The sequence below is a fragment of the Tachysurus vachellii genome, chromosome 7, assembly GCF_030014155.1.
Source record: "Tachysurus vachellii isolate PV-2020 chromosome 7, HZAU_Pvac_v1, whole genome shotgun sequence".
Taxonomy (NCBI): domain Eukaryota; kingdom Metazoa; phylum Chordata; class Actinopteri; order Siluriformes; family Bagridae; genus Tachysurus; species Tachysurus vachellii.
Genome location: NC_083466.1, coordinates 21,351,649 through 21,364,681, shown reverse-complemented (window position 1 = coordinate 21,364,681; position 13,033 = coordinate 21,351,649). Strand labels below are relative to the sequence as shown.

The following is a 13,033-nucleotide window of genomic DNA, read 5'->3' as shown; positions in this document are numbered from 1 at the left end:
CCTGCGATGGGTTGGCACTCCGTCCAGGGTGTATCCTGCCTTGATGCCCGATGACGCCTGAGATAGGCACAGGCTCCCCGTGACCCGAGGTAGTTCGGATAAGCGGTAGAAGATGAGTGAGTGAGAGTGAAAATGTTTTTCATGGAAACGCTTTTAAATTGTGCAGCCAATAGGTTCTCACCAATGGCAAATCCATTTGGATAATCATAGTTGTACTCCAGACACTGTCCTTGTGTCATCACTTCCAGTTTACAGTTGACTTCATCTCCACCGCAGATTTTAGGAACCTGTTACCGAAAAACAACAGATGATGAGATGAAGGTCTACAGCACATCATATTTGTGTTTGTCATGCTCTTAATGATTGTGTGTGTGTGTGTGTGTGTGTGTGTGTGTGTGTGTGTGTGTGTGTGTGAAATCTCACTATATCTCCTAGAATATTAGTAAAGTCTCCAGTGAAGGACTTCAGCAGGTCTGGATCATCACAGCGTGATGCCTTGAACAGCATCTCAAAAGGTTTAAAGCCATTATTGGCTATTCTGTTCTCTACAAAACAGAAAACCTTGAAGTAAACAATCTTTACAGACCTTCAGTGTGTCTACAGTAGACAGATCAATTTAATTTCTATGGACCGGTGGGAACCACAGCATTAGGCAGAGAAATTAAGTGAGCTCTCAGAGGAAGGATACTCACGGGAGCAGTCTGGTCTGTCCGGAGTTCGTGCAGGTTCCCATCGGCCGTTATTGGGGCAAAAATAGCTGTGCACTGCATTCTGGGTAAGACTGTAACCCTCTCTGCAGACCAGGGTGCAATTCACACCTTTATCTTCCTTTATGCAGGAGAAATTTGCATTAACCGGAACATATGGCTGCTCACATGTGGAACCTGCGGATCGATACAACAGGAAGTTATTCTTATCTCATTTTACAGAAATACTGAGTGGGCTGAACGTAACAACGGCAAGGAAAAAAATGTAACTAAAAACAAAATATTACAAATGTAATTATGTGGGTCTTGAAAACTAGCAAAAATATTAAAAAGTATGATTTTGGTCAAACAGGTTTCTGTTAATACTTTACTTTAACACCTTTTTAAAAAAAATTATATATTTCAGGAAAAATGTGGAAGAGTTCCTTGATATGGCTTGCTCATGTTCTTGCAAAGACTGTACTGTATAAGGAGCCATTTACAGTATAAGGGAAAAAAAAAACCATCCATGCTGCATAAAGATTTCTTCAAGCTTTCAAATCTAAGAGAGATTTCCCCACAGGGTCAATGTCGGGCTTTGATCAAGCTCTTGGAAAACTATGCCATAGCTTAATCAAATTAAATCTAATAACTTCAGTTTGTAATCAGATACCGACTGTATTCTATTCTCTTTTTTATTCTGTGTTCTATTTTTATATATTATTAGAGGAAACCAGATGTAAAATGTTGGACTTGGCAAATTTGAGTTCATTATAGTGTAGAAAATGTAGAAAACATATCAAGTAAATCATTTTATCAAGTGAACCATTAGCATACAATGCAGTATATGGCTTTCATACAGTAGATACACACTTACTGACTGTTATCTGTTTTCTCTTAGTAGACATGGTGTGTTTGACTGCCTTAATTCGGTCTATTAAACTGTTCACCAGTGACACCGACATGTTTGTGTGTTTGGGACTGATGAGAAAAAATAAATATGCAGCAATGTAGATGAGACTTCTGAGTACTGTGTACATTATATTTACTCTACTGTATATACAGTTGTAGAAGGGACAGCATTTATAATCGCACTCTTTTCGTGCCGACCAGAAGAACGTGGCTTCCCTTTTGAGTTTGGTTGAGTCTAGTGATATCGGCTCAGGGAGTTATTTCTTACCACCAGACTTGCTCATTAGGGAATAAATATACTTTTGATGCTGGATTTTTATATTTCTGCAATATCAGAAAGATTTCAGGCCGCTGTCCTGCTGTTGCCTGGATAATTTTTGGTTGATGGCCTGCTTTTTAATCCAGTTGTGCATTTGTTGAAAAACCTGACACACTAATACCACACACACAATCAGTATCACAAACTGATAGATAGATAGATAGATAGATAGATAGATAGATAGATAGATAGATAGATAGAGATGTAATGGCTTAAGGTATATGTGCTTATGATTATCTGTAAATCATTATGAATTGAGCTGGCTAGAATTATGCTGGATCTACAACAAATGAGGTATTTAGACAGTTTAACATTTTTAGGTTGTGTTAAGTGTTAAACTCTGTGCTTGAGAACAAACTGTGCATCGCAAAATATGAGCTACTTTCATTAGTTGTCGAACCTGTAGAGACAAACCAACTGAAAAGAATGATATGAAACGATGAGTCTAGATCAGTACTTGCCTTGCACCGTGATGATGAGCTCACAAGTGCGGTTGTTGCCGGACGGGTCTGTGGCAGTGTGATACACTGCAGTCTCTCCAACAGGAAATGTATCACCAGAAGAGTGAGTGCTGGAGATGTTCAGTTGAGCCCCTGGAACAGTGTAGACACCATAAATCATTGTCCATATGAGGTGCATTAAAACACTAACATTATGCACATGGCTTGAAATAAATGAATATATTTTGGCCTGCAATTTTTTTTTCTAAGGAAGACATACAAAGTAAGAATTTCATTGTATGGTCTAAAGCATTGTGTTTTCACTGTGCACATGACAATAAACCTCTTGAATCTTGAATACAACTCTTGAATTGCCAAGTGTACCTTAATTACAAGAACTTTTATACCTTAATTAACCTGCACTTGCATCCAAACCCCTAACGATTTTTATCAGTCAAACCATTACCAGCACAAATGGAATTATATATGTTTAAAATAAAAAAAAAATATATGAACAGGTAATAATTTATAACCTTGCAATGTATTCATCCCTGTTGTTGGAACAAACATATATTCATTCCCGGAATAATCTGCATGTCTTTTTTTTTTATTCTTTGATGCATTTTGGTCTTTTACTATTTGATCATTTTATTACACTGATAATCCTAAATTTCATCATATTTGACTAACAGTCTTTGAGAAGCAATATCATTAAGTAGTGTCAAATTAGATGTTGGGTGAGGCGCGGCGTGTTTGACGAGTACATATCGACAGGTTTTACAGAATCACTAATTCAGTGTGAGATCTTAAATTGTTTTTTTAATATGATCCATAATCAAAAATCTATCTGTGTTACAATAAGGAACAAAATGTGACAGACTGCACAGTTCTATGAAAACCATCAATGAAGGTGTGATGTGATGTGATGTGGTTATTTATTCTTTTATACCACAAATATAAAAGACTATATATAATATATACAACTTTCCTATTCATAACACACCATACTTTAGTCATTTAACATTTAATGGTGTGGAATATCCAAGAAACACGTCAGTTCCTGTTTTCACATATAACAGCGATGTATCCAGTCTTTCCTTCACCAACAACTTCATCAATATTACCACCAATACTTTTTATTCACTCACTCACTCACTCATCTTCTACCGCTTATCCGAACTACCTCGGGTCACGGGGAGCCTCAGGCGTCATCGGGCATCAAGGCAGGATACACCCTGGACGGAGTGCCAACCCATCACAGGGCACACACACACACTCATTCACTCACGCAATCACACACTAGGGACAATTTTCCAGAGATGCCAATCAACCTACCATGCATGTCTTTGGACCGGGGGGAGGAAACCAGAGTACCCGGAGGAAACCCCTGAGGCACGGGGAGAACATGCAAACTCCACACACACAAGGCGGAGGCGGGAATCGAACCTCCAACCCTGGAGGTGTGAGGCGAACGTGCTAACCACTAAGCCACCGTGCCCCTTTTTATTCACATTACAGTTAATAATGCCAAACAATGCAGCCTTTCATATTTCTTCAAAACTGTGTAAAAGTGGAAAGTGGTGGAAACATGACTGACTTTTACAAAGTGTTGACACTTATGACTTATGAAGCTTTTATTTTGTCACATCTACGTACATTACAGCACAGTGAAATTCTTTCTTCACATATCCCAGTTTTGTAAGTTGGGGTCAGAGCACAGGGTCAGATATGATACAGCGCCCTGGAGCAGAGAGAGCTAAGGGCCTCGCTCAAGGGCCCAACACTGGTAGATTGGTGGTGTTGGGGCTTGAACCCTGATTTCCTAATTAACAGAGTTAATCCCATAGCCTTGTAAGTAACGATGTGTTTTTTTCTGTTCATTATTAAGCTTAGATTCTGTACGTTATTAGTATAGATTATTAATGTATAGACACACGTAATACAGAATAAGTAAATTAGTGTAAAAGTGTGTAAAAGTGTTAAAGTGTAATCCACTCAGAGCTTCTCTCTGATCAGATGTGAGATTTGAACAGCGCTGAATCTTTCAGAAAGCTTCCAGTCATGTTTTTAAACAAAAAACAAAAAAAAAACTTTGAATTACAAACAAACTTCTGTTATGGGTTAAAAGTTTAAAATAACTCCTCAAAATATACCTTCCAGACATAACTGTAAACATTTGGGTCATGGTGACTCTTTAATGCAGTCAGTGTGTCTGAGGATTAACAAGCTTCAGTGCTGGAGCAGAGTCACTGCAAGAGCTATCGGCGATAATATAATTCCCCATTTTCTGAAGTTATGAGGTTATTTCAGTAAGATGCAGACAAAACGCAAACTCTCTCACACACACACACACACACACACACACACACACACACACACACACACACACACACACACACACACATGCACACACACACACACACACACACACACACACACACACACACACACACACACACACACACACATATATGCACACACACACACACACACACACATACACAGTGTTTTCGACAGTGCACAGAAAGGCTCTAGAGCCATTCCAAACCGTCTGACAAACGTCTGGGAGCAGTGTCTGCTGGATGGTGCTGCTTGCCGCCACTCTTTCCTAAATATAGCCCAGCATCAGGGTGTGGACTCGGAAAACCACAGAGTGCTATCGTCAGTCTAACGCTGATGTGACGTCGAAAGAGTGGCCGCATCGGGCCAGTTGTTTGCGTGTGTGTGTGTGCTGGCATGATTAAATGTCATTACTATGTTTCATTTAGTTTAAAGGATTTATTTTACTGCTGTAAATGCCTGCTTTAGGACAGCGAACTACATTATGGTGATCCCCCTTTGCTGTTTTCCACTCCTGTATCCAACAATCGATACACTCCCTACCCCGCCTTATCACCACCTTGAAATCTCCTTTATTAAATTCTCTGTGTAGGAAAACATTTCCTGAACGATTTCTCTAAAATGCATGTGAATCAGCTGAAGCCGTGAGTGCAATAAAACCCTTTAGTGATGGGTCTAGCACACACTCGCAAGGGATTTTGGGAGCCGTCTGATTCAAACACATGGCACATGAAAATCTGGTTTCCATAGATTCAGTTCTCACGGCACCGCAGTAGGAATCCTGGCCTTTTCCATCGTGGGCTACATTTTTCCTGGACACTTTTTGTAGATATCTTTCCCTTATTCATTAACTCCATCTCGGTTCCCTAATTTCCACCGATCGACTCACTCTCTCTCATGCTCCAGTTCTGTGGGTGTGTACCTGAATTGTCTGAAAACTGTGGCTCGTCCCAGTAGACTGGCGTCTCTGTGTCTGTGGCCTGGACGGTGGGCGGAGACCGGCACCTGTCAATCAACGGAGGCTCCATATCTAAGGAAATAGAAACATTGTTAGGATTCCAGGCTGATTACAGCAACGTGCTCATGGAACTGAGGACCAAATAAAGGCATTTGAGTGCATGCACTGAGATAAAAACAATGACTTTCACTGAAAAGTTAAAAGAATTTCTGTTTTTAAGGTATAGTGACCTCTAAACATGTTCATTGCATTATAAATGAGCTGGAAAGCAGGACACACCGATAATAGTGACCGTGAAGGAGCAGTTGGCCTTGTTCCCAGCAGGATCAGTAGCGGTGTACGTGATGACTTCTGTGCCAATTGGGAAAGGCTGAGCAGGGCTAAGAATGGGTGTGACCTGGACAACCACCTAAGAAATGAATCAGAGTACATATTATTATACTTTAGACCAGAATACTGCCTGAAATCTGAAGGTGTCTTAAGTCTGAAATTGTTAATTGGTTTAAAAATTAACAGCAGTGCCAATAATCCAAATAATAATCCACAGTTTTATATGAATGTGCTCTATTATGTTTATTGCATCTATAGTAACACCGACTTGTGTTGGACAATCTACATATATAATCATTGTTAAAGTGTTACTTCTAGGTTTCCTGACATGGGTTTCTCCTTAAGATGGAGGACTTGTGCTTTGTGGATTATCTGAAACAAGCTAATTTTTTTCTGAACAGTTAACGTTAGGTGAAAGTAAGAAATCGAATGTTTTGAGCTGCTGAAACAAAAGCGATAATAGAAAAGATGTTTCACAACAATAAATGGTTCAAAAGTAGGAAATGTTTTTTAACAAATAAAAAATGGACAATTACTGTGGTATAATAATAAGCAGACCACTGAACGTGCTTTTATTGAAAAATAATCAATTCGAAGTGGTAACAGAAACTCAGCCCGTAATTAATCATCAAATTTTCTAGTTTGGGAATCACAATATCTCAGGATATTGTGAAATACAGCCAATTATCTGGCAAGGTCATTGTCCTGGTGGTGAAATTTGGGTTGTAGTGTCAGGATTTGAACTCTCAAATCTCTTCTTCTGAGTCTGTGCAGCAACTGCAAGAGCTTCATTAATATTAAATGTTTTGTTTTTTCAGTTCTAGCTGTGAGTTTGTCCAAGTTTGAGTGATCTGTTATCATTTTAAGGTGATGCTTTATAGCAATTTTGGTTCTTCCACTCCAGTTGAGTAATGTGATCATTTTTGCTAATGGATAGCGGCATTCTTATGAACGTTTTAAGACTTTTTAGTGTTGACAGCTTAAACATGTCACTCGGCAACACTATAATGGGACGTGTGTGGATGCTGAGGTCAAGATGCTCTGATAACATGCTCATGAGCTCCCACTAAATACTCGGGATGTAAGAGCAAAGCCAGAAAGCCTGGTAGTAATCATCTGTTAAAGCTACTCATTCAAGACTCTTCAGTTTGTCTCTGTAAAGTACTTTTTTTTTTGTAGAGCAATAAATAACCATTACAGTATGGTTCAAACTGACACGACTGGATTTACTGAACCCAAAATTGAACGGTTTTACGTCATGTCTTGAGCTCAATTAGAGAGACTGCACAGATTACTGATATTTTAGCGAGGGAGTCAGTGCCATGGACCAGGTCATAGCTAGGGCTACAAAAAAAAAACAGTGCTATTATTGTTAACAGGTTTCCATGACAAAAAAAACTAAACACTGGTTAACTTGATCTATTCATACGGTACATTTCAAGCCATAGCCAGTTCGGATCGCTTATTCTTTCAATTCTTATGGGTTTCCAATGTATTATAATAACATGGGATAAAAGCTGGTTCTTCTGCACCATCTAATCACCATCACTGTCTACACATGCACTGGATAAACAATAGTTTAAAAGACAAACAGAGAAAAAGAGAAGAAAAAAAAAGCAATAAAATAAAACCAACCTCATTTCCGGAATTATCTCTCACTACCGGTGCACTCAGAGTGACGTTAGAGGAACCCTGACGCTTGTTGGTTGGTGTGATGATGTTCTCAGGACACTGAATCCATGGAGGCTCTGCATCTATAACAGTTATAACAAAAGCCATATAGTACAATAAGATTACTGAAATAAACTTCGGAGGAGTTGGAAGAAATGTTGTGCTAAACAAATGTGTCAAATCACATCTGAGGCAATGATTACGTGTACCGTGTTGGTAATTTATGATTAATCATGTACTGTGATTAATGTACCGTGTGAAGCAGAATGTTTGCATTAGACAGAACTACAGCTACATTTACAATCGCATCGGACTAAAAACTTCAAAAAGTTCCACAAAAATATGTTATACATAAAAGAGTACTGACATCCCAACAGCTGCTTTTTGACTTAAATTAGAAGTGAGCTTTGAGTAAAGAGGTTTTCTGTTCCTTAGTGCAGTGAAATATGTCAAAATAATTCTGGTCTGTGATAAACACACACACACATACAAACACACACGCGCGCATACACACACATACACACACACATACACGTGCACACACATACAAACACACACACACATACAAACACACATGCACACACACACACACACACACACACACACACACATACAAACACACACACACGCATACACACACACACACACACACACACATACAAACACACACACGTGCACACACATACAGTACAAACACACACATACACACACATACAAACACTCACACACACACACACATACAAACACACACACACATACAAACACACACACACGTGCACACACATACAAACACACACACACGTGCACACACATACAAACACACACATACAAACACACACACACCCATACAAACACACACAAACACATACAAACACACACACACATACAAACACACACACACATACAAACACACACACCCATACACACACACACCCATACACACACACACACCCATACACACACACACATACAAACACACACACGCACACGCACACACACACATACAAACACACACACACACATGTTACACATGTGCTAGAATAGATAACAGGTGAGCTATTTCTTTACACTCCGTAATGACAGCATCCGTTCCTGTGTTAGCTATAATCATGTAGCTATAAACATGAAAAACACACAGAAACATGTACACACACACACACACATACATACACACACACACACGCATACACACACACATTCACAGTGGTGCACAGAGCCTTTATCTACCCCTTGTCCAACTGAATAAATGTGCAGTTTCTGGAGAGGGCATCTTAGTGATAGAAAGCAGAAGCCATCAATTCTATTCAGATTCTGCCTGGGCTCAGACAGCCAGTGTCACTGGACCATGCTGGAATCCTTTAGTTTTTGCACGCATGGTGTTTGAGGAGTTTCCACTAAGCCTGCTGGGCATTACACAGAAAGTTCGGCTGGGTGTCATAGCAGTAAAAACAGACCACCTGCCGAAGCAGACATCCCATCTGCACGTCTGTGATTCCACATTTCACTGCCTTACAGACTACAGTACCATACTCTCTCTCTCTCTCTCTCTCTCATACACACACACACACACACACACACAGTTCTGGTACCTGCACAGGAGACCTTATGCATCTCGTTACTCCACTCTCCAGTTGCCAGGCAGCGCACCTCTGGATTACCCAGGAGATGATACCCCTGGCGACAAGAAAATCTGCACACGGCTCCAGTCCGCATTGCTCTTTTTCCACAAGCAGGAGGGGACAGACGGACCTGCTCAAGGGTTACAATGGAGGAACAACGCACCTCTGAAAAGGAACAACACAAAGAGGGAGGAAATGAGAGTTGAAGTGAGGACAGACATCCCATCAGACTAACAGATCAGCGATCAATTTATTTTATTTCTGAAAGTGTCAGATGCTTAATCTTATTGTAAAATGTCTGTACTGGCGCCACTTGATGAAGAAAAACAAATGACACAGCTTTTAAAATTCCTTTTAATTTATCTAGAGATCACAAAACACAGGAAGAATGTGAGGCAATGTAGTTAGAGGACCAGAAAGGAATTGTGTTTTGATTAAAAGAACATTATGATGGTCTTTAAGATGTAATAATGATCAGATATGGCTAAATATACCAAAATGATAGAAGACGGAGATTACTGAAAACGTGATAAAATTATAAATGATAAGTAATGAACTAATGCTTAATCTCATACAGGAGGGCAATTAGCAAAAGATTTATAACAGCGTTACTGAAGAAACTTTATAACACATTATAAAACATGTCTATTTAGGGTGTGATAATGCTCTTAAAATGTTGGAGACATAGTTTCCATGATAGTTTGGATGAGAGAGAGAGAGAGAGAGAGAGAGAGAGATGTTTCCCCACATCACTATTACAGAAACATGGGGTTTCTGCATTCTTGGACACAGTGTTAGAAAAGCCACACACACACAGCCAGCAAGAAGCCTTCCCCCTAAACAGCATTTCTCTTTGGAGGTCACTGTATAGGCTTGGCTATGGTTTTAGCAGACATGCTGAAAGACTGGATGCAATACGACTGACAGCACAAGAACAAACACAACTGAATTCTGAAATGCTCTGGAGCTCCTCATGCCCTTCGGTTACACAGACCATCTGACTATATGGAAGAGCAAATAGCACCGACCACAAAGTAAGCCACTGGTGTGACATGAACGTCTGCTGAAGGACCAGACTCATGGAGAGAAACTGAGAGAGATGGAGAAATGGAAAGCGAAAAACAGCAGCTAGTGAGGTTTGGCTGACTGGCTCAGCAGATGTCTGGAGCTTAAACGGAGCGCAGTGAGTCATGGGAGGCAGAGCACAGAGAAGCCAGAGAGTTGCAGACAAACCCTGGCCATAGAAGCTCTGCAGCGTTTGTCTTGTGGTTGTGGCTAATATATAGCACATGCTAAAGCACACAGCTGAGGTGAGATTCTTGAGTCCGAGAGAGAAGCAGACACACTATTGAGGCTAGGTGCCTCGTTCACTAACGGTGTTTTTCCACATTCAAAAACAAAGCGCTCGCCCACCCTGAAACCAGTGGAGTCTGGGGTTTTAATTTGTTTCCCACAAAATTGAGAGATGACAGCAAAAATTATGGAACTGTCAACATCTTGCAGGATAAACATTATATCAATGTCTGGTTGGTTAATAAGATGATATGACATTAGCTCCATCAGATTCACATTTTCCTTTAATGTAGATTTTAGTGTGTAACAACCCACGGTTCTCCTGGTGAAACGAGATATCTCTGATATGCAGCTGACACCCAAATCTTCCTTTCCTTATGAGCGTCATAGACTCCTATAGCCTACACTCACTCAGAAACTCTGCCCTTCTATCTATTGAAGGAAATTTTACTCCTTTCCCCAGGTACTTGTTCACCCTCTCGTGCCAGACTCGCCTATTGATACACACTCCTGGTTGTTCTTCCTGCACATGCTATTTATTAGGCACTCAAATGCAGCTGGATTTAGTGGGTTCACTTGTGTCACACCTCCATTACCAGCTGCATTAAACTTAAAAAACAAGATGCCTACAATTATTTAGCCCTGGTCCGCTGTTCATCTCTCCAACCCCATCTCTACTAACCCCATCACGATGCAAGAAGGACAAGCATCAACCTTTCTTCTGTACTGGCCTCCAGGTGGTGGAACTCACTTCTCCATGCATGTTTGTGTGAAGAACTTGAATGAACACAAATTACACACTTTTGGTATTTTTACGCTCTTGCACTAATATAAGGATTTGCTTTCCAAGTAAATAATGAGGCAGTTCTGAGCTTTGGATTTGCCTGAGTGTCTGCCAAATGCCCTAAACGTAAATGTCAAACTACCACAGACACAAATGTGACCACACACACACTCACACACAAACATGCCCTTGTTAGCTTACCCACACACCGAGGTGGAGGGCCGCTCCACTGTGAGCTTGGCAGGCAGGTGAGTCTGGCTTTGCCCTCCAGTCTGAAGCCTTTCTGACAGCGTACTGCACACTCGAGCTGAGAGGAGGAGACGTCGGCGCTGCAGTTCAGCTGTCCGTGCTGTGGAGTGGACAGGACCGGACAGGAACGTGCTGCGTACAACACACACATCACTAACTTGTTAGTGTCAAAACTTTGAATTGTATCATGACCCTCAGCACTTAGTCCAGTGCTCGTGTTTCTGTTCTGTCTGATCTATCTTGCCATGTTTCTAGCTTCTTGGTAGATACATTGTCATATTAAATGAAACTTCTTTAACAGCTTGGATTGTATTTTGTCTCACTTACCATTACACATCATTTTGGATAAAATTGTAAAATGAATGAATGTATAGGCAACTTTATGTGCAGCATAACAGAGATAAAAAAAACACACACACACACACACACAAAAAATAAATAAGAATAAACAAATTATACATGCAGGAATGAATCACAAGCCAGAATTGAAGAACATTAGAGGGAAGACAGGAAGTGAGTAAGTGAGAGCAATAAAGTTAGTAAGAGTCTGTGGCTGTGGCTTAGAGACCTGTAATTTTTGTTTATACTGAGAATGGTGGTGTACCAGAGAACGAGATTCTGAAAAATTAAGGCAAATTTATTTTATACACACGCACACGCTGTTCTGAGATACACTGTAGAGTCAAAGGTTTCTGGAAAAACAAGGACTGATGTTGGGTGAGAAGGTCAGGAGTGCAAGCTGTGTTGCAATTCAGTCAGGGAACTTGCAGTGTTCGCCAAACAATGTCAAGGCGCTTGCTTTGTGCATTGTCATGTTGGAGCTGGTTCCTAACTCTGGCCATGTAGTGTTTAGACAGTCTGAACACACAGAACACTCATACTGTATGTAATATCTCAGCATTCATCACATTGTGCTGCGCTATCATTTAATTCTCATCTCATTCTTGCTTTTTTCTCTCTCTCTCTCAACCCTTGTGCCCTATTTGTTGTCTTCCTATTTGTTGATATTCATATGTAATTATATTCAGTATAGATATTGGTTACTTTGTTATGTGTGTGCTGGTATTATATGTTTCCTGCTGTAATGTTGCCAACTCACAGCTTCAGTCCTAAACTCACGGGAGTGTCTATGTGGAGATGTTTTCTTTGTGTCTGCATGGGTTCCCTCCCAGTCCTCTGGTTTACTCCAACCACCAAAACACATGTTGGGATGTGGACTGGCTTGTCTGTGTTGCTTCTTTGTTGTGCCGGACTGTGTGAATGTGTGCAAGGTGCACAGTGAAGAATTGGTGTCTCACCCATGATGTATTCCTGCCTTAAGCCTAGTGTTCCCAGATCCACCCTGACCCTGACCAGGAGAAAGCGGTTACTTGTTACAAAATGAATGAATGAAGGAACGAATGAATGGGCCGCTTTCTTGTCTGTTTTGTTT

General features: G+C 40.5%; 1 protein-coding gene across 5 annotated transcripts in view; it reads right to left on the bottom strand.

Moving 5' to 3' along the window:
* Positions 1-13,033, bottom strand: part of svep1 (sushi, von Willebrand factor type A, EGF and pentraxin domain containing 1) — a 112,553-nt gene that overhangs the window by 60,233 nt on the left and 39,287 nt on the right. For all 5 annotated transcript variants that reach the window (XM_060874919.1, XM_060874918.1, XM_060874921.1 and 2 more), the window contains exons 6-14: positions 11,554-11,733; positions 9,246-9,440; positions 7,621-7,739; positions 5,935-6,064; positions 5,620-5,727; positions 2,379-2,510; positions 693-884; positions 424-545; positions 182-287 (exon numbers count right to left, since the gene is read on the bottom strand). In XM_060874919.1, the coding sequence (XP_060730902.1) occupies positions 182-287; positions 424-545; positions 693-884; positions 2,379-2,510; positions 5,620-5,727; positions 5,935-6,064; positions 7,621-7,739; positions 9,246-9,440; positions 11,554-11,733 (1,284 nt within the window). The remainder of the gene's footprint in view (positions 1-181; positions 288-423; positions 546-692; positions 885-2,378; positions 2,511-5,619; positions 5,728-5,934; positions 6,065-7,620; positions 7,740-9,245; positions 9,441-11,553; positions 11,734-13,033) is intronic.